Here is a 27,271-nt window from a genome sequence, read left to right as displayed (position 1 = left end):
GTCAGGCTGCTTTCCATCTGTGGGATTACAGCTGTGGCAGCGGCCCAGGCTGAAATAACACAAAAAAGTGAAACCGTGTCCGTCTAAATAACTCAGCTTAGGCAGGAGCAGTTAGCTCATTTCCTTGAGCTGACTGCAGACCGACCGGGCAGCACTGCAAAGAAAGGACTCTTAGAAATATACCTCATGTCGTCACAGTCCAGTGAATGCTTTACCCTGGTTTACCCATAAAGAGCCAGAAAAAGCTGCCTTAAAAACCGGTTTGGAGGAGGCAAGTGCTGCAGAAAATTACAACTTTGGTTTAATATTTCAGGAATTGGTGATAAGGAAGGAGGACTGATTGCGCTACCAGGAAGAACCAACTTAGGCGGCTAAAGTTTGTGTTCAGCTCAAAGAAGGCATTTTCAGCTCCTAAGCATTCCAGCTTCTCTGGTATCTGCTCTCTTATCCGTCTCCACATCTCGATGCTCGCCCCCGTTTTCTTCCTCATCCTTTCTGTGTGTTTGCGTGACCCTGTGCAGTTGTGTGAACTAATGACCAGGAGCCCCCGAACGCCGCCACAAAGCCGCTCTCTGTTCTCGCGCCCAGGCCAAACAACTCGTGGTTCGGGTGACAGAGCCAAACAATGAGAGAAAACTACTAACAGCACATGACTGACTTTTTCTGTTTCCTTTTTTAAGGGGGGTGCCCGGTGAGCAAAGGGGATTTAAATGCAGAGCGCTGACATGCAGGGGAGCTGGACGGGCAGCTTTCTACACCAGGAGAATAACAATCATCATTCAATTAGGCCGTGACATGGTCCTCTTAATTGTGACACTGTCGGTCCCAGAGGGCTTCATCAGTGACTTCAACGCAGCAACACACACATTCAAACGACAACCTGTCACTTGTTATTAACCTCAGAAATGGTGACCGGTGCAGGTACTGCTGCAGCCCCCATCATGCCTCGCTTCATGCGTGTCAATACCGCTTCCATCTCCTCTGCGCTTAGTCCTATTTTTAATTCCGATAATGTGATACGCTTTGACACATGACTGCGCCTCAGACATCTTTCACATGTCAGGGTGGAAACCTTCCCTCCTTCTTCTCTGATAGGCTGTCAAATACGAGTTGGGGGCTGTGACAGCGCGTCTGCGGCTTCGCCTCGGTGATGCACTGATGAATGGGCACACCCAGACACCTGAGCCTGGCACGACCACAATGGACACACGGTGGGCACCGGGGGCGCCGTCCTCTGGCACACCGAGCGCGTCCACATGGCAGATGGTTCCCGCTGCCCCCTGATGGCGGCTGCAGCTGAGGAATCCTGACTCATGTCTGTGTGCAAAGAACGTGCATCCAAAAGGGAGGGAAACCTTACAATTAGGTATTGGATTATCGACTCCTTTTGTCTCCTCTACTCCGACCGCCTGTTGAGAGTGTGCATATGTGTGCGGCTGTGTGTGTCGCAGGGGCTGCTCCTGTTTTGTAATTGCCCAACAATGCCTGAAAGCGCAGAAGGGGCTGAAGGATTTGCCAAATTCACTCGTTTTTTGTTTTTTTTCTTCTTCTCCTGCACCTGATCCATCGAAAGATGGAAGGACAATGCAGAGACAGAAGTGGAGTCTGCAGAGCGGGAGGGCTGAAAAGATAAATGCAGCCAGGTGGTGGCCAAGTGGCTGGGGACAAACACAGAGAAGCCACAAAAGTGGACATCCCTTCTTCTCCTCCTCCTCCCTTCTTCTTTCTGCTTCCAACCTGCGCTTGATTTTCTTCTGCGTCCCATTAAAGCACATCTCATTAGTAAAAGCTTCCCTTGTGAGTGTGTCTGTGTGAGTGTGGCAACCAGAGCACAAAGGGACTTCATTAGAGTGCTGGCTTTAAACATGTTGTTTATGACTGCCTGTTGCTCTGGACATCCTTGAGCATCATTGTCAGTTATAAAAATAGGCTGGAAGAAGATCAGACGAGACATCAAAGCCAGAAGTCTGCTGACTGATGAATGAAAAGAGGCTTCAGGTAACATTAGCAAGGAGACATGTCGGGATCTCATCTTCATCGCTTTTCCTGGTTCCTGTCCTTTATCACTTCCTAAAGGTGCAGATGAAAGCACTTCTGTGCACCGTTCACTGCTCTCTTCTGCAGGGCAGCATAATCAACACGACACTCTCCTGAGGACGATGCAAGAACAGAAACGTGCTGCGTCAGTCCAGCCCAAGAGCTGGCAATAAAAACAAGTCCATGTCCAGGAACAACCTCAGAAAACAGCTGCATTTCCCCTTTTCCATCGCCTGTCTGTTTATGTCGGAGTCTGCGTGAATCTGCATGTCCTCCAATGTCACATTTAACAGACAGCTGCTTCGGAGAAATCTTATTTTCATCCATAAGCTGATTTTTTATTAGTGCGACTTCCTTCAGCAAACAGTTCTGTCCTAATTACGCAAACACACAGAGAGGGCGACATGGTGTAGCGCCCAGGTGACGGTCCAGAGCGTGCAGCCAATAAACAAAAGACTCACCAAAACATTTAAATAAATATAGGAAGTGTTGCCAAGCTAAGTGAATGGGTGTGACGCTGACGAATGCGCAGCACTGAATCTTAGTCAACACTCTATTGTTTGTCATCTCCTGCTTTCTCATAAACACAGACCTGTGCCACCACAGGTACACACATCATAATGCAGGGCGAGAGCGCCAAACACACAAACATGCACAAGAAAAGCGCACAAACAAGCCGGCTGATTATACATTCATAATATTGAATGGATGGCAGGTCTTGAGCAGCGAGGAGGAAAACGGGCTGAATTCTAATGAGCAACAATTCAAAGAGCGGCGTCCTCCACAGACTGGAAACACACACAGAGTAACAAATACTCAACCACATGACACTGGGAGAATCTTAATCCTGCCACTTCTGACGAGCCTCAAATGCAGGATGTCCAACAGGAAAAAGGCTCCGATGTTAACAGAACAGCAGTTTAAAACAATGCTTTTATAAAGACATTGCTCCTGCAGACACAAATCTCTTCAAACTTCATCAATCATCACTACATTCCTCCTGTTCATCTGTCAGCGGCTGCACTCACAGAAGGCCGGCCCTGAAGATTACAGCAGACTGTACAAGGCCTGGTGACACAGCGATGACCTTTGCTGTCTGAGGTGACGGGAACGGCGACCAAAGAGGCTGGAAGCCACACGCTTGCTTTTTAAAGCAGGAGAAATGAGAGTTCTTCACAGAATTTGTTCCTGCGGGCGATATCCGCCAATTTAGCAAACAAATTCATTTTCTTTGAAACCTTTCATTTTTCAGGAAAAAAAGACTTGTTTGAGTTTAATAAAACAATTTTACTTCATAAAAAGTCAAGAGAAAAATTGGAACCAAGAAAAAAAATACATAAACATCTAAAAGGTAAATCAACTAATTTAAAGAATTTCAACTTAAACTGTGAAAGTCTAAATCGAATCTATCGAGTTCTGCAGTTATACCCAGCCGGAAGAAGCTACTTAGTTACAAAGCATTAAAATCCTAAATTGTGTAAATCTATACTGTTTAAACTGTAAATATATACATTCTGTATGAGGTCTGAACCTCAGTGTAGCTGCAATTTTTCTACTAACAGTAGAAAGCAGACTTAAGCAAAATTTTAATGTAAATTTAAGATCCAATCCTAATATGTTTTCATTTACATTTCATCAACAAGAAAACCTATGGGCTTGTTGTCTGTTGTGACGCAAGAGGGCTAAAGTGCCCCTGGTTCAAGTCCTGGCTGGGGGGGCCTGACACAGAACACCAATGGGGGGCCTTTCTGTGTGGAGTTTGCATGTTCTCCCCGTGCATGTGTGGGTTTTCTCCAGACACTCCGGTTTCCTCCAACCGTCCAAAAACATGCTTCATAGGTTAATTGATTACTCTAGATTAAGTGTGCGTGTGCATGGGTGTGTGATTTGCGGCCCTGCGACAGATTGGCGACCTATCCAGGATGTCCCCAGTCTTAGCCCACAAGTGGCCGGGATAGGCTCCGGCAGTCCCGTGACCCCGAAAGGGAACAAACGGTTTAGAAGATGAACAAGACGTCGTCTAACGAGATCGTTACCATATCAAATAAATTACATTTCCTCAGGAAAATCTGCCTTCCACGCCCCTAAGCTCCAGATCTCAAACAACCACATCCAGGCCACACTGAGCTTTTTTTTCCAGTGACTAAGAAAAAATTGGAGACACTGGTGAAAGATGAACCCATGTGGGCACCTGTTATCTAAATATCCAATCCCAAATGTGATGAACACTCTATTCAGTTCACATGATAAAGAAAAAATCATGTCTGCATTACCAAAAACCATCACAGTACCTTCTTGAGCTTTCCATTACGCGTGCCCACAAACGCCACGGTGTTGCCTCGGTAGTCGTACGCCGCCACCGAGGTCATGCCATCCTCCTTGTCTATGTAGAGAGGAACGCCCTCAATGGGGCTGGTCCCCCCCAAAGGCTGGTTGAAGTCCTGACCGCAGAAGTCGTCGTCGATCTGCAGAGGCTGGAAGGAGGAGGAGAACAGAAGAAAAACTTTAACGGAGCGTTGAAACTCGTAGCGACGCGATGACAAAACCCAAACATGAGTCGTTTTGTTGTGTGAGATGATGTGAGGCTTTCCAGAGACTTTATTACACACTACAGTTTATCTAAAGCTTTATTTGCAAAAAGTAGTTTTCTCATTTCCCAGACAAGTTTATCTCATTTTGTGAAAAAGGACAACTTGAGCAGGTTTAAACCTCACTACAAAGACCAGATCAATGTCAGGAGTTGAACCGTTGAACTCGGGCACCTACAGCGCGCGCCCAAAGCGCATCACGCGAGCAACTACAAAGCCTTGGCGTCTGCATGCTTACTGCGACCTTCTCCCAGTGGGACTGCAGAGAGGCCCGTTGGTGCACCATCTGGATATAATGCTTTGATTCTGTCGTCTAACACGATAAGCAGGTTATTCAAAGAAAAGGCCTGTTCAGACACTCTTTCCGTCAAGCAGGATCCCGCCACGCTAGGGCTCTTCACTTTGGAGTGCCAGGTCACTGTGGTGACACGGCAGTAATGCCGGCCACCATGTGACAATATCCAGAGCATTCCAGAGTCACGAGGGGCCCGTCACCCGAGGCAATTCACTGACCCAGATGATCCCTTAACCAGTCACCATACACACTCACTCAGTGTCTAATCAATGAAGAAGGGTTCAAGTACCACAATGAATGAATGAAGGCCTTTTTGATGAGGAGGGCTGTGTTAAACTAACACAGTTCGCCTTTTTTGCATGGATTCTTTAGGGTATGATTAGTGTTAAATTATTATTGCTCTATTATTCAATTAATGACAGCAACATTGATGAATAACTGAGTTTTTTGTGCTTTCCATATTCTATCTTGATATCTACGTAGATTTAAAAAAACACACACAAACCTTGACTAGGGAACAAATAAAATCTGAGTTGGTTAAAGTCCCACCTGATGCCCTATCAGTTTTTTTATATTTGAACTATTTTTAAAGTCTATTAATTATGATTATGTTGATTTAGGCCAAAATCTAAAAACTTGTTGTTTTCTAGGACATAGTTCCTGCAGAGCAATGGTTCATTAAAAATTCACCTTTAAGTTGTAGGCAGGACAGTTGGCGCATTTCCCAACTTCCCATCATCCATCTGCTTACACTCTCTCCCACTAGCTCACAGCCCCCACACCCCCAAGCTAACATTACCGGTGCAAAAGCAATGTTGGAGCTATCTGGCAGTAAGGTTTTGGGCCAGATTCCAGCTCAGACGAGGAAAACAGAAACCCAAAAGGATCTATTTGTCTGACCGTGCATTCATCAGAATGGAGTGGAGCAGGAAACTTGTGGCTCGCCCAACATAAGCTCATAACAGCATTTTTTTCGCCTGCTTCTGATTCAAATCCAATTTAAAGCTTAATTTTCCTTTAAATATCTCCTCCAACATCTTAAAAATGCTACAGGAACATGTTAAAAACACTAAAAACATGATTTTTTTTTAAAGGAGTGGGTCTTTAAATGAACACCACAACTAATTCCCTTTAGTCGCTGCCTCTCCAGAATTGTTGCTGAAAGGCAACAAATGCAAAAAAGAAAAGTCAAACTAATGGACGTCAATGTGCTACAGAGGCAGAAAAACACATTTGCTCGTTGATGCACACTTACACTTGGGGAGTGTGTAAATAGCAGTGTAATCCACAGACTTATCACTACATCATCTGATTGATCCACACAGGAGAAAAGATAACACCCTCTCCCTCACAGCCTCTCCCTCTTGATCCACCTAAATTGCCTGCAGCTCAGCACACGTCAATAAAATGCTATTTTGCCTTTTTTCCACCACCTCATCCTTTTCACCGTCTGCTTTCAGCAGCTCCGGCAACAGGGTTAGCTTCAGTCTGCACTGCTTTTTTCCGGCCTCCGTAAGCCTCCCTCTGCCTCCACAGCCCAGTAGGTTCTGCGACCCTCTCTGAGCTTCTTGTTTTCCTAAAGCAGCAGCTATCGTCTCATGCCGACACGGTGACCCTCCTGTTTTTTTTTCCCTGTCATGTCAAATGCTAAAAGCAACATTTTAGTGGAAGTCTCTGTTCACACCTGATCAGGGAGGTGACAGACACAACCACAGCTTTTAAAGCCATTACCTCAAACAACTTTCTTCTGAAGCGTCCAATAGCTGGAGGGGAAAATCTGCACCTCGACACAAAGGCGACTGACAGAAAACGCACTATGACAACCGCACAAACAGAGGCAGTCAGAAAGTGGAACCTATAGTTTGGGTTCTGTGAACGTGTCCATTCAGCTACAAGGACCGAAATCACGCCTGTCATCTTCTCATAACAACCTCAGAGCACAAGAGTCAGCCCTGCACGGTCAGAGCCTGAGGGAGACCAGCTGAAAGGGTTGATCCGCCAGCTTTGAAGATGGGAAACGGTCGAAAACGCTGGACAGTTTCCAAACTGAGAAAAAAAAAGTGTCAAAACTTACAGCATCAATCCACACATTAACAATCGCACATTAGCAGTCTATATGGGTCTCTCTGGAGCCCAGCGGGGCAAAGGTGCTAAAGCTTTCCTGTTCGTCTGGAGCCTTAACAGCACAAATCAGCATGGAATAAAAAGGAGTTTCCCTTGAGGTTGGAAAACATTTTTCAGGGGCAACATTCTAAGTTAATGCACTAAAAGATTCCCACGAGAGTCAGGGCAAATATTGAGTGTGGAAAAATTATTTCTGGCTGGAGAAAGTGTTTAAAGCTCGGCAGGCTTTTCACAGAGCCCGGGATGAAAGAGCGCAGGCCAACATCCATCCGCAGACGCTGGCAGTCGGGTCCTGGGAGGCACAAGAGGACGATTCTTGTTTTGATTTGCTGCATTTGTGTTCGTTTTTCAAACTAATCTTTTACGGTTTTAGATTATACTTCTTCAACAGATTTCATTTTGTTTGCGTTTACACTGTTCACATACTTGTACCACAGGGCTTTGGACTAATCATTCATCCCATTTGTCCTACAGGTATGATGTTAATTTCATTGTACGCTGATGACACAGTGATGATACAAACCAGCAGCAAAAACTACAAACGTGTTACGAACAACGTGTCTAGCCTGACTTTTTTGATTCCTTAAAATGAAATCTTTCTTCAGGCATCTTTATGAGTAATCTTTGGGTCAAAATCACCACAATTCATTTTGTTGTTTAAAAACATCTTCTTTAACAATCATCTTTTGATCGATTTTCAGTGTTTCCAGTGGTATTATGTTAAAAACACCAGAATCAAAATGTAAGCATGGCTTTCTATCACCAGTGTAACGCTGCAAAACTCGGAGGCCTTTTCTTACTGAGTGATGCTGAAAAACAGACCCATTCCTCGCTTTAGACCTGTTACAACACATTTAGATCAGTACCTAAACCCTTCAGCCGACGCTAAAATGAACGGTCCAAGTCCTCAACGATTCAACTAGTAGAGAGATTACTTCTCAACAGTTTTTTTCTCTAAATTTAATGCAAATTCAATGTAGAAAACACTCAACTTCTCCTACTTAAATCTAAAGCACTTAGTAGTGCAGTACTGTTGCATAAAAAGCCTCATTCTTTCACATTACCACACAAGAACTCTTTGCTGATACTGATTTTCAGTATTCAGTTTCACCAACCAGTCATTTGACATCTACCAGATTGACCTGAAAGCTGCAGACAGAGGATGTGAGGTGCACATGCACAAGCCCCGAATGAGTCCCTGCAAAAACTTCAAAGTCACATGTGGCGATGATTCACCCTTTTTTCTACTGAAAGACGCAGCGGTGCAGTCATCGGTGTGGCACCAAACACACATCTCAGTAAACAATGCCGGTAACTGAGCGCAGATAAGCACTGCCTGGCCTGCGCCGAAGGAAATTGTTGAATAATCGCTCCCCTATGATTGCTATTTTTTAACGCTCTGCGTCAGAAAAAAATATGACTGGCACAATAACCTCAAGTGGGATCTGTAAACAGTCACCAGCACTCGGTATAAATAAACACAAGGAAGCAGAATACTATACAGGCTTATGTAAAGGCACATTCATGGTGTGGTTGACTGCAGTTGTGAAAGTAAACATGACAAACACAAGACATCTATTTATGCTAATACTCCGGGAAGCTTTCAATAGGTAACATGTTTTTCTGCAGGACTCATGTAGCCAACTATGGCAGAGAAGCTATGCTTGTCTGGATATGCATCAAAGACCTGTGTTTTCAATCTTAAAGTTCTTTTTTTGTGAAATTAACATCAACAAAATGAACCAATTCGTTCTAAACAGGCTTTTGTGGTTCACACAAGAGATTGCAAAAAAAAAAAAAGGAACATGAAGATAAAGAAAGCAGAGGAGATATTACAGAGCTGCAGAGAAAGATCTTGTCTGAAAATCAGATTTCTTCAAAAATCTACAGACTAATGCAGCAGCCCCCTGCTGTGTTTGGCTCCAAGCAAAAGGAGAAGTTTGTCTTTTTTTAGTGCGTCACTGTAGCCTCCTGCATTTGATGGTCGCCATAGCTGCACTGTTGTTTGTGTCCCTGTAATGCTCTCTGCAGGCGTAACCAACTGTGACATCTGTGCCACCAGAGAAAACATGGTTTCTACTTCATGTAATATTGAGAAGGAAAAAAAAAAAAGTCAGAATGATGGTCATGTTCATTGCTGTGTGGCCAGAACCCCACACATGTTCTTTTAGTGTCTGAACAGAGTGGAAAAAGTTAAGGCAGGGACCTTTTAATCATATAACAAAATTCCTAAAGCTGTTCCTTACAATTTGATCCTCACAGATTAGCAACTTTAAGACAGAAATGACTGCATCTTTTCTACATTCATGTAGAAATTTGAATGTTGGGTAAAGTCCAAACAGCTGGTAAAACCTCAAGAAGACAGCCCCCTTTCAGAGGGGCCGTACCATAAGCTGTCGCCACATGTTTAGACCACAACTGATATATTACACACTGCATGGGGGAAATATACACACCCCTAAAGAAACACAAATAAGTTAGTCGTTGTTTGGAAGTATAGGCCTACTAGCAGTGGCAAGCAAAGCCCTTCACCTTTGACCTGCTCTAACCGAGCTGCTCAGTGAGCTGCAATCGCCGGTTTTTCTGAGGGCTTTAAACGACGCCAATTTCCATCAACGATGTAAACAGATGTGAGCTTTAAAGAGAAACTTTCAGCCAAACCAAGACTTTTAACATATGGGCGCAAACGCGCTAATGATGCATGGAACCCACTGCCCACAGTACTGATCAATACATAATCACACTGGCAATTAGTATCGTTAAAGCGCTGCAATAGCTGCTGATTTATGTAGCTAAACACTCCTCAGAGAGAAAAAGGTCACAACAAAAGAGAATCGGCAGCTCAAACTGCCTGCATGCGGATATTTCCGGAGGTTCTCCATTGTTCTGTAAGAAAAGGAAGAGAGTCCTATTTGAGTGCGATGGCACCGTTTCACACAGAAAGACAAATTCCAATACGTAAATGGATCACTTCCTTTTTTGGAAGTGAAATATAATATTGGCGGACACAAACTCATTAGTATGAATAACTTTTAAAGCGTGGCGCCCAATCATCGTCTCTTTGCTCAGCTCATTTAGACTGTCAATTAACTCTGTTCATCAACTCTGGCTCAATTAATCAGGTTTAATTACTTAAACACATTTGCCGCCACATCCTTTTAGATTAAGTCCACAGAAATGAGATGGTGTTTTACAAAGGCCACACGCGTGTGTTACATTCATTACATGATAGCCTTATTGATGGATTTAATCAGGTCTGGAGCTGCCCTCAGAGTCCATTCACTCTGTGTAACGCGGTTGATCAGCTAAATCCTGAATCATATTTGTACTTATTTCCTCAAAGATGCATAAAATCTCTCAGTTCACATGTAACAGGCGCATGTTGAAAAGCTAATAATGAATAAATCTACTTTAAAAACTGTATTTATTGGTTCAAACCTGGGAATTATTTTTATGTTAATAATAATAATCCATTTGATTGATTAAGAACTCTGTCTAAGAACTCAGGTTAGTCAAACAGGGATCCAACCACAAATTTAAAACACCAGCGATAAAATCAGAACAGCAAAAAACAATCTACAGTTTTAAAATTGTTTGCTTTTAGCCCAACAAACTGAAATGATTTTGTATTGTAAAACATCAAGCAAGCTGAAGATCTACATCTTTAGCAGTAGAATTAAGTAGAAGTGCACTGCCATTATAGAATGACAATGGGTTAAGGAAGAAAGGTTTTAAAAATGTCAGATAATATTCATGTAAACTTCTCTTTCATAAGCAGAATTAGGAGATCTTATTTGAAGTTTTTAAATGAAGTATTGAAAACAAAAAGTCCTGACTTCTGTATTGATTTCAGGTTGAGCTCTGGGTCTCTTGATCGACACAGGAGGCCAGACAACAGCAGGTCAATGCCGCCGTTACAGATGACAACTTTGGAGTGACTCTTTTTGCTGTGATTGATTGCCTGATTGATGCATTGGCTCGTGACAAAGTTCAACACTTTCTCATCCATCTTGTAATCAAGAGAAAGCAGTGTGACATCCTGCGCTGCTTTTTGAGTCAAACAGAGAAGCGCCAAAGCGGCTTCCCATGAGAACCAGGAATGTACCAGTTGACGAGGGGCTATTCATCAAAACAATTCAGCGGTGCATGCATTGTTGGCTTGACATGAGCTCATATTGTTAAGCCTTAAAACAGATGTGAGGCATGGGGTTATGACAACTTGTATTAAAACGTTACTCTCACGGATGATTTTTATTTCCCTGACCAATAACAAAAATTGCCAAATGTTAATTAAAGACCATCTTCAGCTAATCTATACTAAACATGTTTACCTTTTAAATCAGTCATTTTGGTAAATGTCTTTTAGAACCAATGAAAAATGCCAGTTTTCAATGGCTTTCAATTGGCTGATAAAGGAAATACATTCGACTTCTTTGGCGATGTGACACCGGAAGAACTGGCAAAAGACCTGAAAACAGAATAAATGGAGAACAGCACATCTTCGACCAAGTGTACCAACAAGAAGCTCCAAAAAGACAAGAGCAGACGGCCAGTGGGATTGATTTGTGTCATTTATAGTGCAACGTTTTTAAGCTTTGTTGGAAATGAATAAATCATAATGTTTATAGGTCACACCCAACATTTAAGCCTCTTGCATCTTTAGGCTTTGCTTTGTGGACTGTTGAGGCACATAAAATAGATAGAAGTAAACAGCATATTTTATCTGGTAAGGTCAAAACCAACCAATCCTACAACCCAAAAACCTGCAGAACTGTATGTGGCTAAGGCTTTAAAGGGTGTTGGTTGATTTTCAGGTTAGACAACTACCCTAAATAAAACCCTGCAGAAGAGGAGTTTTAATCTGTTTTTGGGCCTCTTTTTTACGGTTTAAACCTCCAACAACCTTCACTACTTCCCCAGGCGTTCCCATTACTGCAGTGGACCTGCAACCCCTTCCAGAGGGGGCAAAAGACACACCATTTCCAACCTGACATGACATACAGACACACAGCTGAGGCGGACAGTGCAATGGCCAGGTGACGGACACTGATATTATTTGTGCGGCAGTCAACGTTCAATCACGCTGTCCTCTCCTCCCGTCGCCCCCTCCCTCTTTCCGTCATGCAGCCCTTTCTCAAGCTGTTCTTGGCCGTGGCACTGAAAAGATTTCTGAGCCCATCACTCTTCCTCTCAGCCGGCTCTCCTCTCGGCCGCTGAATCACCACCTCTCCTTCCAGCACATAGTGGATGTCAAAGGCTTGCTGCTCCCTTCTTGACTGTTTTTCATTTCCCTTCTCCCCCTGCACTAAAAAATTCTCCCAGTCTGTTTCATGTTTTCACTCTTCTCTTGTTTTTCTCTCGTATTCCCCCAGCTATTCTAAGTGCACACACTGGACTGATCTCTTCAGTCCAAATGTGGCCAAAGATTTGGGAGAGCATCTGAACTTGGACACGGTTGATCCATGTGACGGTAATGTCAAGTGTTCTTCATGAAGCTGAAGTTTCCTGCTTTCTGTCTGTTTTTAATCTGCAGCTCTCTTTTCCTTCAGGCGTCCTCCTTGGCACACACTTGTTTTTGCTCTCACTCGGTCTTCCTCTTCTCAACAACATCCCCTTGAATTCCTGTACTCTCGCCTGCATGTTGCTTTGGCTTCCAACTCTTCCTCTGCTTATGACTCCCTCTTGTTTTTTTATATCCACCCACGTCTCGCACCTTTTATTCTCCACCTTTCTTTCCCATACTTACTTCCTGCAAGTTGTGCATCTCTTCATGTTCTCACCTCTATACCTCTCTCTTGATTCACCTCCCTCCTCTGTACACCATCTCCAGTCTTTCCAGCCATCTCCTTCTGTCAGCCCTAGCTTGGAAGCCCCCCCCCCCGCCCCCCCCTCTCATTCTCCTTCTGTGGAAATGCTTTGTATTGATCTGCTCTCAAATGGTGTAGAAGGTCAACGGTTTACTAATAAAGCTCAGAGACACACAGGCAGCACATCATAGCATGCAATCAGAGCCAATGTGCTATGAGTGTGTTTGTGTCTCAGGTTAGTGGAGGAAAATGGGTTTCATTACGGATCCGCTTCTAAAAACCAAAACCAGCCGCTCATTACCATCCAACACCAACCTGAGCTCCACCTTCTCATCCATCATCATGCCTGTGTGGCTAACAGCTGTCCAAGCCGGCCCACCACCCACCCTGCCCTTTCCCCGCGGCATGGCGGGGTCACCCAAACATATCCACCCTCACAGGAGCGCCTCCCACAGAGCTGGGGCCGCATTTCAATGACGTACGTAAAGTTTGGTTGGGGTTTGGCTACAATTATATCAAACACACGCGGAGTGGATGGATGAATGGATGGATGGATGGCTGGAAAGCATACTTTTCTTTTTTAAGTTTAAAGATCATCCATTTATCATTTGATTTTTTTTAAAGAAACATTCTTGGCTTAATTTTTCCCAAACATTATCAGCTAAAAAAGACATTTTCATTTCAAACTTTTCTTTTCCTTCTAAGTGAAAACAAGCTGTACGTTTAATTTCTTTTTAAACATAGATTTTTCTTGATCAACTGTCAACCCAGCATGTCTTGTTAAGAGTTTAGGCTTTTCTAAACCGTTTTACATCCTAATTTCTGCACCCATCCATTTCTATCAAGTCATTTCCATCAGTTTGCATTTAATTTGACACTACAGATATTTTGATGTTTGAAACATCATCTCCTTTAAAGAGGATTCACATGAAATGCTTTGGTACCAAATGTTTTTTATCTAAATGTGTCAACAGTCAAAGCCTAAAGAACCCTCCAGAAGATGCACGGATCCCCTTAGTGCGGTCGGGGGGTTTTCGTGTTACTTGTCAGGTTCAGTTGTTTTGCACAGCTGTCTGGCTCAGAAAAACAACTTCAGATTGGAGATCCCACGGGGCCACAGGCTGAGCTGGAGCTCAGAGTGGGACAACCGACACCAGGTCAGATTTTGGGGGCAGCAGAGCTGACATCGTTAACCTGAGGCTGACCCTCCGGGCCTTGCTGCTGTTACGGGGTCAGCCATGCCGCTTGTAGTTAAGATGCTACGTCATCGCTCATGAAGGTCTGTATGAAAGTAAAGTTTCTGACAGATTCTTTAGGAAAAATCTTTGTTTTTTCTCGTAAAGCACAAAAAAGTGGCAGAATGGAAACCTACTGGAAGAAAATGTTTGGGTAAACGTGATCAAATCAGAGAGTTGAAGATCAGATTTCAAACACGTCCCAATAAAGGAAAAAAATGCAGGAATGGAATGAAACTAGATATTTCTAAATGAAAACTATCTGATTGGAAAGGCAAATGCATTAAAGTTAATTAGGAGAATTCCATTTGGATTGAGCCTCAATGTTGTAGAAGCTGTTGGCTCTCTACAGTTTGATTAAGGCTCTCTACACCGACAGCGAAAAAGAAGATTATTGCAGACACTTGTAGTTTTCCTGCACCAACAAGTGAGGGCATCTTGGCAAGAAAACGTTAAGTTGAATGCAAACCACTAAATCTAGTTAAGAGTCTTATCAAAAGCCAATAAAATAAACAGCGGTTCATACTCGACCCAGATCGACTCATCTGGCTGTCATGACGGCTTTAAGTGAACCGACAGAATAAAACACTTATCTTCTTACAGAACAGGAAGGCACAGCGGCACGCCGTGACTCTTAACGGCTCTCTGCACAAATATCCAGGATTCACAAAGATTTGGCTGAAATAAATGGGACTGTGTGCTTTTAGGCCCTGAAGCTGAAGCTGAAGTGATGGGCGCCGAGGAGAATAAAGACAACTGCTGACACAGCGGCACATAAGGTGGCACAAGAGAAGAAGAAAAGGGGGGAAAGATGGAGCTCTTCGGGCGCTCGCCTCACTTATCACACAAAACACACCTGTGCACTCAAGCTAATGAAGACCAACAAAGAGTAGAAGCACTTTCCTTCCCCAACTATCACACTCCATTAGGTGCAGCGGGTGAATGTTTTCCTTATATGTGCGCCATAAAGACATCTGCCATTAAAAAACGTGTCCACTGACATTTAAAGAGAAAGCTTTAAAACAGGTCATATAATTAAACTATCTTAAGATGGAAGGGATGGATGGGTGCTTTTAAAGAGCTTGTGGTCACGGAGACGAGCCATCGGGAAGACTAAAAGCAACTCGCAACTGAACCACAGGAGGCTGAGAATTACAGCATTTGTCTGCTTTGAGGTCTCCAGCGTGAGTTTTGTGTATGCATGTCTGTCCTTTGTAATGCAAACAAGTCTGTGGATCGCTTGGAAAAAATCTAACTGCTGTGCAATGCTCAAGCTGTGTGTTTGTGTGTGTTAATTACGTCCACAAAATAAACCCTGTACAGCTACTACACCAAAGAACTGACAGAAAATTCACATTTTTATGGAATGAATATGTTTTGTAAACCCTTTGATGGAATTCATAGCAAATATTTTGCGAAACATTTATTTATGAGAGACAAATAGCATCAATTATGATCCATTGGGTGATTTGGTAAGTTTTTGATCACAACAATGTTAGTTTAAGATGTGACAATATTGACATGAGTGTTCAGGAAAAAAGTTTTTTTATTTAACCACTGTCTCAAATCTGATCCACACATTTTTAACATGATTTAAAGGACTAATATCAGCAAATTTAGCATTATTCAATTACAACAATTAGTTATTTTAAAAAATGAATAACAATCACCTTAAAGTTACCCGGATTTTGCCACAATTGCTTTTAAGGTTTAATAGAAACAGCCCGTTTAAAAATGAGCAGGAAAGCCCTTCTACTGCCTCTAGTGGATTGATGATGAACTACAGGGCAGAAAATGTGGACCAAGTTTCATATAATGAAAGGTTGGCCTCATAAATGCGTGTTTCAAATATAATACACATATAGGGTTAGAAATATAAGGGAAAAAAGTTGTTATATGGGGAAAGAGGCAGAGGCCATTTCATTTTTGAAACTGTTTCTAACCAGCAGGGCTCTTTTAACAAATATGACATGAAGCTTAAGATGAATTTGGTTATGTCAAGAGCATAGCATATTTTTGGACTATATGGGCTTTTTCTTTAAAAAAAAAACTTTTCAAGCAAGATAAGAAGTTCTGAATTAAACCCCCCAATGTTTTCTTACCGAGTTGATGCAGATGAGCTCCTTGTTCAGCAGCCAGGGTAAGGAGAGCTTCCCGCCTCCTCTGTAACACGACTGAATCCTTTCTTTGATCTTCTGCTTTATCTTCTTTAGAGTGAACAGACACAGCGCCGACTCTTTGGGTGGTTTGGCCCGATTCTTTTGACCCTGAGAGAAGATGGTGAAGAGGATGTCTTCGTTTTCGGAAATCCCCAAAGAGTTGGCCAACTGCCGGCCAGGTCGCGCCAAGAAGGCGTCCTGCACCAGACGGTACTCCGTGCCGCCCTTAGTGCAACCAATAGGGAACTCAACGTAGGAGTAAAACTTTGGGTCATCCACACAGAGGCGGACAATTTTGGAGGTGAAGAACTGCTCTCCGGTGGCATCCGGGGAGGACAGCTGGGTATCTAACTGCAGGGTGAGGTAATACACAAACTGTTCGCTGCTAAAGCTGTAAATGTAATAGATGTCGAAAGTGGGGAACTTCGAAAGGGTGTCTGACGGGATCTTTAGCTGGGAGGAAACAAACTCGTCCTGATAGACGAAGCTAAACATGTCTGCATTTTCTTCATTCTCCATCAGTTTGCGGCTGGACAGCGTAGGGAAGTACTCGGATTTGCCATCAACGGGGGTTCCTATGAAAAGCTTGCTAACGGGATTTTGGGGGGAGCTTATGATCACGCCTGACATGGTCCCAGACTCAGCCACGCTGGAAAGATAGTGCTCCTTTCGGTGGTGAGGCTCGCCGAGCTTGAAGAGGTCATTGAGACGCAGGAACTGACAGATTCCTTGCGAGGTGCTGCCACAGGCGATGAGGCGGTTCTGTGAGTAGTCTATAAGAAGAAGCTTGTTCACATTAGGAGTCTGGGACAGTTGATAAGGGCAGGACTGGACACTGGGTGGAGGGTAGCATTTCTCATCATCCACCACTGGGCCAGTCATGTGACTTCTGAGTTCCGTCAGGTTGCTGGACAGCTTGAAAATCCGGTTGACAGCTCCCACATAGACCTCTCCAGTCTTGTTGTGGATGACCAGATGTGTGAGCAAACAGTTGGCGGGAGCAAACCTTTTAAAAGCTGGAGGTTTGCCTCCAGATATAGATGAGCACACGATGAGTAAAAGCCCCAGGAGGAGCAACAAGTTCCTCTGGCCCGGGAAAGCCGCTGACCGAACAGAAGGAAACATATCTGAGCTGTCCAGGGGCAAGGCTTGGGGGAAGGGGTGGGGGGGAGGAAAAGGAGGAGGAGGAGCAAAGCCTGAGTTCCAAAATCAACTCACGATGTGCTTTTATTCTGCTCTCCTATGAAAGAATAAAGGAGGACAGGATCAGAGACAGAGAAGGACAGGGGAGAGGGGGAAAAAAAAGCTATTGATCTCTTGTCCCGGTTGCAGCGCTGTGAGCAGTCGTCGGGAACGGCATCCTCAGAGGCACGAGCTGGGAGTCCTGCAAGGCAAAAGGGGGGAAAAAATGCATGTTAGCACCAAAAAAGCACTCGGATTATGCATCAAGCAGCAGAGAGGCCTAAGGTCTAAAAACTGCTCAGTCAAAAGCAAAAGTTCCGAGCTGACATTTGCCTGAGTAAAATATAAAAACACTACAAAACCAAATCTGTAAGGCAAATATCTGTCAGCACTGACTTATGGGCAACCACGTCGGGGAGGCACTGCCAGTTGTTAAAAGGCTCTGTAAACATCATTCCAGCCTAGGAATGAGTTATGGACTCACAGCATTGATTTACTTCATATTTCATCATTTGCAGCAATGGTTTCCGTGGAGGTATGCTCTGCAAAAGCTGCCAGGGGCCACTGTGGCAATGGCAGAGATCAATTTATACGCAGGTTTGCTTGAAGGCTTTTATGTCACTGTGAACATTAACAATGCTCAATGTCCTCATGAGCTAACCCCTTACTGCAATTACTCCATGCAGTTAAAAAAGACCGGCAAGCGTCAGAGAGATCCAAAGCCCCCGTCACATCCACCCATGTGACGGGCTCACCCGCCACATTGGGTTTTTGGTCCGTGGATGGTTGTAGAGAGAGAAGCGACTGCATCCTAAGGGGGGTGTGCCTAGCAGTTCCCCTGAGGATTGAACGGCCACCTAAGACGTCATGAAAAAAGAACGTACTAGAACTGCACCATACCCCAAAATACTTCTACCCCCAATGCATCATCACCTGGATGTTGACTGAATATGTTGAAGCAAATAGACGAGAGGATTTCAGAACATTCCCTTAAACCAAACTCGGTTCCGTTTTCTTTTATTAATGCAGTCATACATCAGAAGTTTCAGTTTTTTCGTGGTGTGAGCCTTTTTTACTCCCTCGTAGTGGTTCCCCCCCCATATATAGCCAACATCTGACAGAAACACAGCAGGAAAATGACGGAAAATGACTTTGGCCTCAATTATTTATAAGCTGTTGACAAAACCGCATAAAGCATTTTACAACTCAATTAGAAACGTGATGTTTTAATGGACAGACGTACAATAGATCACAAGGAAGAAATGTTTACAGGGAAAGGAAAAAGACAGGAAGGTGATTCAGGCGAAGTTTTATCATCAGCACAAAGACAATGAGAGGAAGGGTTTCCGAGCCGCACGCCGCTAACCTGACAGGCCAATCATGCCTTTGGAATACCAGGACATTACTTTTGCTGTATAGGGGGGTTATGCTAAACAAGACCGAGCCCTCTCCAGGACTGTACATTTCAATCTCTCACTGACTATGAAAGTGTCTGCTGAAGAGGCGTCTTCAGGCCATTTGCACTCAGAGGAGGGACAAAACAGAAAGGTGTAGAAAAAGGAGAGAGGGGTGGAACGTTAGAAGCATGAATAATGGAAACAGAAACAGAGATGATAAATAATATGATGAGAAAGAACGTTTTTTTCTCTTCTGCATTTACTTTTGCTCTTCCTATTTTCTTCTAGAAAGCCATTTAGAAGAAAGAAGAAGACCGGTTTAATATTTTCAAAGAAACGACTAAAAGACTGAGCATCTACGAAGAGACACTTTGATGAAAATGGTGTTTTTGACATGCTTTTCTGATGGAGAACATATAGAAATTCAAGCTTAAAATTGCATCCCTGATTAACTTATATCATTGTAAATTCAAGCATCCGCTTGTAGACAAATAAAAATCCATGAACGTCTTCATTTTCCTCGTCTAAGCTGGAATCTGGATCAAAACTGTTGCTCACCGTTTTTGTTGCACCAATAATGTTAGGTTGGGAATGTGAGGGGCTGTAGGCTCGTGGCAAAGCGTGCAAAAGCGAGCTCTCAGCAACAAGGGGGAGGTTGCTCAGCAACATTGGTCCCGCACAATGTCTATAGAACACCCGCCGCTCTGCAGAAACTATGTCCTAGAAAACAACACCATTTTTCTGATTTTGGCTAAAAACAGCATCATCTTCATTGGAAGACCGCTGGGAACACTTTGAAGATAGATCCAAAGATGATCGGATGGAACTTAAAGAACAGAGGGAGATTTGGGTGTTTTAATTGGTGCCTTTTCTCCAATCGAGCTCTGTAGCTCTGAACATTGAGGTTTTCATAAGCTGTGCTAAAGAATAGAACAGGAAGTCATACCTGCCATCAGCCTCTACAACTCATCTGGCTGCCATGTGTGTACATGTTTATTAGAGTATTTCTTTCCGGTATATTTCGTATTTTTTTTATGCTGCTGCTACTATATCGAATTACATAAATGCCAAAAATTGAAAGGGCGTAAAGACAACTAAGCGGGCGTATTTAGAAACTGAGTGAGTGAACCTTAAAACTGTGATGGCGCAATTCTAACCAAGCGACCCCGTATTTTACAACTGAACGGCCCTTTCAGTTTATGGCAGATTTGTAATTCCATACTACTACAACTGAATTTCCATACAGGAATAATAAAGTTGATCTTAATCTTAAAAGATCCTTTGTGCCCATCTAACCTTTAACTTTTGCTTGATGAAGATATTGGCCGCCACAGTAAACTGACTGGCAGGCTAATTTCTGATTGGTACAGACTGATCATGTACACATGTTGCCAGTTGATGAGTTGTTGTTGAACAAAGAAACAAAAAGGTACAGCTGAAATAACCTTAATAAAAATACATCATCATCTTGGTTGTGGTTTCTCCTCATTTAGGCCAGAAACCCTCAGTGTAAGACTGTGAATTGCAGGACAAATTGCATCTCGAGTTTGTGATGGCTTGCTATTTAGCAGGCAATAAGGCATAATGAAACAGGCCTTCAGAGGGGATAAGAATGGATGGGCCGAAAGAATCGCACTGATAAAACCTTCACTAATGCCCCCACCCAGCCCCCAAACCCTTTATACTCCTCCTGCCAGACACACCCAAATATTGACAATAGGTTTTTCGCCTCTTTTGTGCGTTTTCTCTCATTTTTGACTTCACGTTTACTCCACATCACCCACTTCTTTTTCAATTTCATTCACAGCAGAAGTGAAATGTTGGGGAGGAAAGTTGCGGCCACTATCAAGGGGAAACATGTCAATCATTTTGGTCTCTGCAGCCTCGGGAATGAGCAATCAACGAAGCAGGAAAGCTGAGGCCTTTATCACTTAAGGAGAAAGCATTAGAGACAGCTGGCTGTAAGGGTGCAAGTTGATTGGATTTGATAACGGCACACCCCATCAATTCAAAGGACTGCGCAGCATCCCTATAGACACCGAGAGTTGGAATAACCCATTATGGGGAAAAGAAGAAGGTCTCAGAAAGAGGAGGAGCTTTGGAAACTCCAGAGGCCGGTCAGGTGCTGAGCTGCTGCTGGAATTGAGCTGGATAACTCCCTTCTCCAAAGAGGCTAAACCTGTCCACTCAGATAATGGTCGCATCTCGGCGTAAAGCTTTGCTGATTTATTGCTGCTGGCATATCAATTACAGCACTCAACGACAGAGAGAAGAAAGAGGAGGAGAAGGAGTCGAGAGAGGAATGATCAACGAAAAGAGACGAGAAAGAGGCTACAGCGTGGGCAGAGATGCTTCACAACATGTCGGCCACATTTGGGATGAAAGGAAAAGGAGAGGAGCTGCGGAAATAAAAGTCTGCAACATGAATTTAGGGAGAAATGGAGGGAAAGGATGCAAATTAAAATGAGATGGTGGAGCAACGGCGGTGTGGAGATGACTGAGAGCAACAGGCTAACAAACTGCTTTTAAAGAAAGTATTTCCAGCACGAGAAATGCGCAACACAGCAAATGATCGGCAACATTTGTCAACTTCCTCTGGAATAAAATAAAACAAAGAAAAGAGGAGGTTTTCCAGAAAATTCAGGTTCATAGGGTGTAAACGTATCATTTTAGAGACACACTCAGATAAATATCAGGTTTTTAGTGATTTTTGAATATTCTTATGGCATTTTTATGATGGTGGAGGACATACATAAAAATATTAAGCTCAAAATTGCCTTTCTGAGTATTTCTTTGTTTAAATCACTGTTAATCGGAAGCAGACGAAAACATACTCTGGGTGGGCCACAAGCTCCCTGCTCAGACTTATTAGCAACGGCGAGGGGAAGGGGGGAAGCTAGACTTTGAAGAGTCTGGTTTTTTGATTGAACATGGAAGGTCATGTGAGGTCTGCAGGTCTACATCAGAACAAACAAAACAAGCATCGAGTCATGTTTGACTTTAATCAACACAAGTACATCATAAGAACACAGAACAATCATGCAGCATCAATATTTCATGGCCACTGTAGGCCTAAGACCGGCAATAAAACAACAAAGACTCGCGATAATTAAAATGTTCTTCTGATAGTTAATACGTCGTGTATTATTCAACTGGCACCTAATCTGTAAACCGTTAAAGTTTTATTTTCTGTTTTGACTGAATTTCCACCCAAAGGGGGGGAACAGGAAACGGCTGGACGGGGGGCCTGGAAGAGCAAATGAACAGAACCAAGAGGAGGCAGAGAAGCCAGAGCAGAGGTGGCAGCACTGAGGGGTCAATGTTTTGGGACGTCAAGTTTGAAATAAGAACCAAATCCAGAAATCCTAATCCTCTTCCCGGGTCTGCTTAATCTGTCACTATGTGCACATGAGAAGAATGGATTACCACCCGCTGACACATTGAAGGACGGATTGACAGGGAAATGGGTAGAAATCCTCGGACAGACGGCACACGAAAGAATAATCTAAAAATACAAAAAGGTCAGACGCCCGTTTATGTGGGATCAGGGTGTTGCCTACTTTATATTTAGGATTTTTTTTTGCCGCCTTCCAGACCAGAATATTCTCCGCTCGACACACTGAAAGCAAGCAAGGTGCAGGATCATCATTTGCAGTCTGGTTATCCCACCAGCCAGACATATTTCCAGATAAGACACTCGAAAGCCGAAAGGGGTGGAGGTGGTGGTGGTGGTGGTGGTGGTGGTGGTGGTGGTGGAGGGGACGCTACAACTGTGAAGCACGCATGCTTCCAAGGCTCTCCCAGAACGCTGAAATTCAATTCTCACTGTAACCAAATCAATCTCTACTCCACAGAGGATCACTGGAATATTATCAAAACTATCCAAGCCCATCTGTCAACATACGAGGACATTTGTTTATGAAAGCCCCCCCTTATTCGGTTGGATGGCGGCAGAATATGATAAAGTGATTTTTAGAATGGCCCTTTAGGTCAATACTGCTAAGCAGAGTAATTCTAATATTTATTTTGGTGTCAGAAAAATGTCAAAGGAGCATTTAGAGATTAGGCAGAACAATGAAAAATCGGCTTTAGTCTGGAAAAACCAAGAGGCACACTGCTGCAGCGCGTTCGAACCATCAAGCAGACATGACAGATTCTGGACCATGTTTCAAGAGGAAAGGCAATAAAGCAGCATTGTGCTACATATTGTGGTATCAAGTGTCGTTTCCTTCCTGCCTTGGCTTGAGGAACAAACCGACTGGAAAGCCTCGGAGATCACGAAAAGCCTCTATGACTTCTGTTCTGGTGCCAAGGTAAATCAGGTTTTGGAGGACAGACTCCTGCTCTCTTTCAGCTGAAGGTGGCTTGCTGCAAACCGGCGCCCCGCTGGAAGTGAACCGGCTGTTTGTGAGTGAGGAAGTCCAGCAGCAAAGGAAATTCTCTCCTTCCTGGGTTTCATCCATCATCGCTGCTGGACTCATCCAACCAGATCTCCATCTCTCGTCATTTCCGTCATGCAAATTAGTTTAAAGAGCTAAACTTTACATGCTGCAATGACAGGAGGCTGGAAAACATTCAGGTTTGTGCCACGTTCTTCCTCTTTAGACACAGATAATCACATTTCACGGAAAAGCCAAAAATAAAAAATAAAAATAAATAACCAACAAAAACAAGACAGAGCCCTAACTTTGGAACTTGTTCTGGGTTTGGTTTGAAGTCAAGCGGTCCAGTGACAGCAGGAACTGCCTTCAGGACAGTTTGTGACACTAAAGGGAGTGTGTGATACAAGAATTCAGTTAAAGACCCAGTGCAGACGAAGTGCGCCATCTTATCCAGTTCTTCTTTTTTGCTGTGTTAGAGTCTCATTTTTGGGTCAGATAACACATTGTTTTGGCCCCACAGATGCTAACAAAGAAGCTGAAAACACAAATTCATGCTCCTAATGTGATTTCAAAGAGAGGCCTGAATGGGTGTCAGGGGTAAAATGACTGCAGATGGCAGCAATAGCAGCTTTTTAACCTTTTTAAATGCAAAATAAAACTGAAAAGGGACAGAAAGGTGAGGCTGTGTTGCTGCTCAACAAGTCCTCATGTTGCACATGTTGTTTCCCGGCACACAAATGAAAATGACTAATAATAAGTTTTCATCTGTTCACAACAAATGAACCAAAGGAAGAAGCCGCCTCGCCTCCCTTTTCGCTGAATAATTGGGTTTTCTTGTTAACCTGGAAAGCTGCTCTCATCTCGCTTTAATTTAAAGCCAAGCTTTTAGTCTTAATGATAATACTTCAGCCTAATTACGTTGCTGCTCATTATTATTTCAAACCGACGTATATCACAAAGACACAACAGCTGAGACCTTTTCCATGCTGACGGCTTCATTTGGTACAAAAAAGAAAGACAAAAACATTTTTATCGATAGTTTTGCTTTGCTTGGCTTTAAAAAAAACTGTTTTTCACATTTATACTGGTTTAAAGAGCTACTCTGATCATCTTTTGATCTATTTTCAAAGCAATTCAATCTTTTAATTATGGTTAAGCCGTTTTCAGCCAAAATCTAATGAAACAGTGTCTTTCTTAAGGACATAGATTCTGCAGAGCGGCAGGAGTTTCTCAGAAATTCACCTCTGAGTTGTTTGCGTAAAATAAGGCCGCCCCACGTTCAGTTCTCCATCCGCTTACACTCTCTCCAGCTAGCTTACAGCCCCTCACGGTCTTAAAAAAGGACAAGAAAGGGCTTTAAGGATAATACTTGGGTTTTGTTTCTTTTTGTAAGTGACCATTAATTTGAATCGATTCATTTTCTTCTTAAACAAGTCCAGGTCTGATCCGCTTTCAGTTAACAGAAGTTGCAAATTATTCTGCAAGTCGTGCAAAAATCCCTCATTGATTCACTTTATGGATCAAATTAATTAAAATAGCCTGAAATCTTTGGAATTCAACTAAATTGTTTCTGTTTCTTGTCAAAAGGAAAAAAAAGGCTAATAAAGGAGTGAAAAAACAGCTGACCGCTGCGGTTCTGACTGGTTGGATTCAGAGACCTGGATGGATCCGTCTGAGAAGGAGCTCCTCACAGATGTAATCTGTGTTCTGAAAGAGATGAAATGCCTGGACGGGTTTCTGCTATGAGGAGAATGCAGAGGCACATCAGATCAGCAGACACCCGTGGGTTGTGAACGCCACACACGCACACGGACACACCACACCGACACCGGTTCTGGCTCTCTGAATCTGACCTGTGACCCCGGGTCACGTCGGAGCAGGAGCGCAGAGGGAATGCGTGGTAACCAAACCTCTGAGGATTCAAAACAGCTCATCAAAAACATACATAGTTAGCATTTTTGTCTGTATAAGGCTGTCTGTTTATCACTGTGTCGTGAATCTCCTCTGAGCAGGGTGGCGTACTGGATGGCGAACGCCACCATCTCGGCGCTCTGAATAGCTTGTGAACACCGTCTAATCTGGCTGCTGAACACAGAGTCAAGCGCCCTGGGCTGGCTCCCAGGCAACAGCCCTTGTCACTAAAATAACCCATGAACAGCAGACAGACTGTATTTGTCTCACTCTTTATTTTCTACCCCAATAATCCCCATTCAATAACCATCTTCGCTCAGCTAAAAAAAAAAAAAAAAAAAAAAAGTCTTTCCCGCCATGTTCTCCGTCTTTTAGACTCGCTGTATGCAGACACCCAAACAAAAAAAAATAACACGGAAGCAGATTTCTCCCTACGTTTCCACAGTCTGGGGTGAAATACCCAACAAAACAAAAAAGGCCTCCGCTCCAGCTGCTAAGACAGAATGGAGCGCAGCTCAACCAGGAATCCGCTAAACCCAACCCAAATTTTCAAAAGGAGCACCCAGACACATAAGCATGGAGATGCAGGCATCGCCAGATTAGTGCTTTACTCTTAATCTCTCCACTGTGTTGTGTGACTGGCTCTTTCTTCCTTCAGCAAATCCTGTGTCGGTTAGTGTGCACACGCGTTTGTCTGAGTGTGTGCGCAAAGGTGGGAGCAGCCGGCAAAATGTGGGTCAAGGCCACAGAGTGCCTGGTGAGTATGGCGAAGTCCCGTGGTGCGGCTGCATTTCAGCATTCCACCAGGAGCTCATGACGGAGCGAGCAGGGCTTTAGCCTTTTGTCTGATGCATGAGGGTAAAGCTTGCTGTGTTTGACATGGCTTTACGCAAACAACAGCCAAGATGAGCCATTAAATGAGGTGCTGGCATCCAGAAACAGGGTGTTAACCCGAGACCCCGATATTTCCATGGTGGACTGCGACATACGCTTACATTTCTGAATTCAGATGCAGACGTGCACTGAAGAAGTTTCCTCATTTTTTTTAACACTTTCTGTTACCTTACAATCTTTTCAAAACAACTCCTGGTTATTGTGGACAAATTAATAAAAAAGAAAAAAAGAGATCACTTCATGAATGGGAAGTATTATTGTCTCATTTATGCACAACATGAAAAACAAAAGGAATAATAATAATCTGCTCTTTTGGCAGATTATGTCTGTATTTTTATTCAAAAATAATTAAACATTAAACATAATGCTGAAAGTTCACCTCTCAAGTCTCAGTTTTTATGACTCAACTCCCTGAATTGAGATTTAAGTACGATCAGGTCCAGGTCTCGAGTCCAAGTGTCACGTCACATAGGCCATTATTGCACTAGGGCGAGGTAAAACACATACAACTGTCTGTTTACATTAAGGCAGTGTCACAGCCACTATGTACATTTTGGGCTTATTGCACGGATGAAAATTGGTCAGGTAAGAAAAGATGTGGTCTCTATATTTGAAATTTACACAGATGTATCACAAATCAACCACGTTAAACACATGGAAGAAGTACGAATAAACTAAGCAAAGAACATGTAAATTAACGTAAAACATGAACCGTGCATTAAATCTTGTACTGTTTACTTGCAATTCATTTGTGATTTGCGTGTCGATTACATACTTCTATACATGATATGTGCCTTATACATATATTAAAGGGATACATCGGTGGTACATGCGTGAAAAGTCTGTTAGAAAGCCAAAAAATTACGTAAGCATGCGTCCTAATTGCATGTAACTACATAAAATAGGCATAATACTGTGCAATTCTCAAGTGACCAAAAACAACAGCTCAAAACCGAATTCACGTCAAATGATGAAACACTTATGAATGACGTATGTCGCTGTGTCACACGGCCTTAAGAAAAGTCTGATATGGATCGAACTAGAACTGCTTTAAATGTTATATTTAAAAAAAACACAAAAATCAAATATGGGCCAAATCTGGCCGTGTTGTTATTTTGGCCTGCAGTGTAAATCCAGCTTAACTGTTCTTTATCATGAGATGTTTTAACCTTTCATGAAAACGTCTGTTTTCAGTTAAAATCTGCTTAGCCCCGTCCGTGCAAACATACTCCACATACAGTTAAATAAACACAATCGACC

General features: G+C 43.2%; 1 protein-coding gene across 4 annotated transcripts in view; it reads right to left on the bottom strand.

Annotated features, from left to right (window-relative positions):
• Positions 1–27,271, bottom strand: part of LOC101175150 (plexin-A1) — a 187,179-nt gene that overhangs the window by 133,246 nt on the left and 26,662 nt on the right. For all 4 annotated transcript variants that reach the window (XM_011475605.3, XM_011475607.3, XM_011475606.3 and 1 more), the window contains exons 2-3: positions 16,189–17,629; positions 4,329–4,511 (exon numbers count right to left, since the gene is read on the bottom strand). In XM_011475605.3, coding sequence (XP_011473907.1) covers positions 4,329–4,511; positions 16,189–17,370 — 1,365 coding nt within the window. In that variant the 5' untranslated portion in view covers positions 17,371–17,629. The remainder of the gene's footprint in view (positions 1–4,328; positions 4,512–16,188; positions 17,630–27,271) is intronic.

Source organism: Oryzias latipes, chromosome 5 (assembly GCF_002234675.1).
Source record: "Oryzias latipes chromosome 5, ASM223467v1".
Classification (NCBI taxonomy): Eukaryota; Metazoa; Chordata; class Actinopteri; order Beloniformes; family Adrianichthyidae; genus Oryzias; species Oryzias latipes.
The sequence above is the reverse complement of the archived record's forward strand: the minus strand, read 5'-3'. Positions and strand labels throughout refer to the sequence as shown.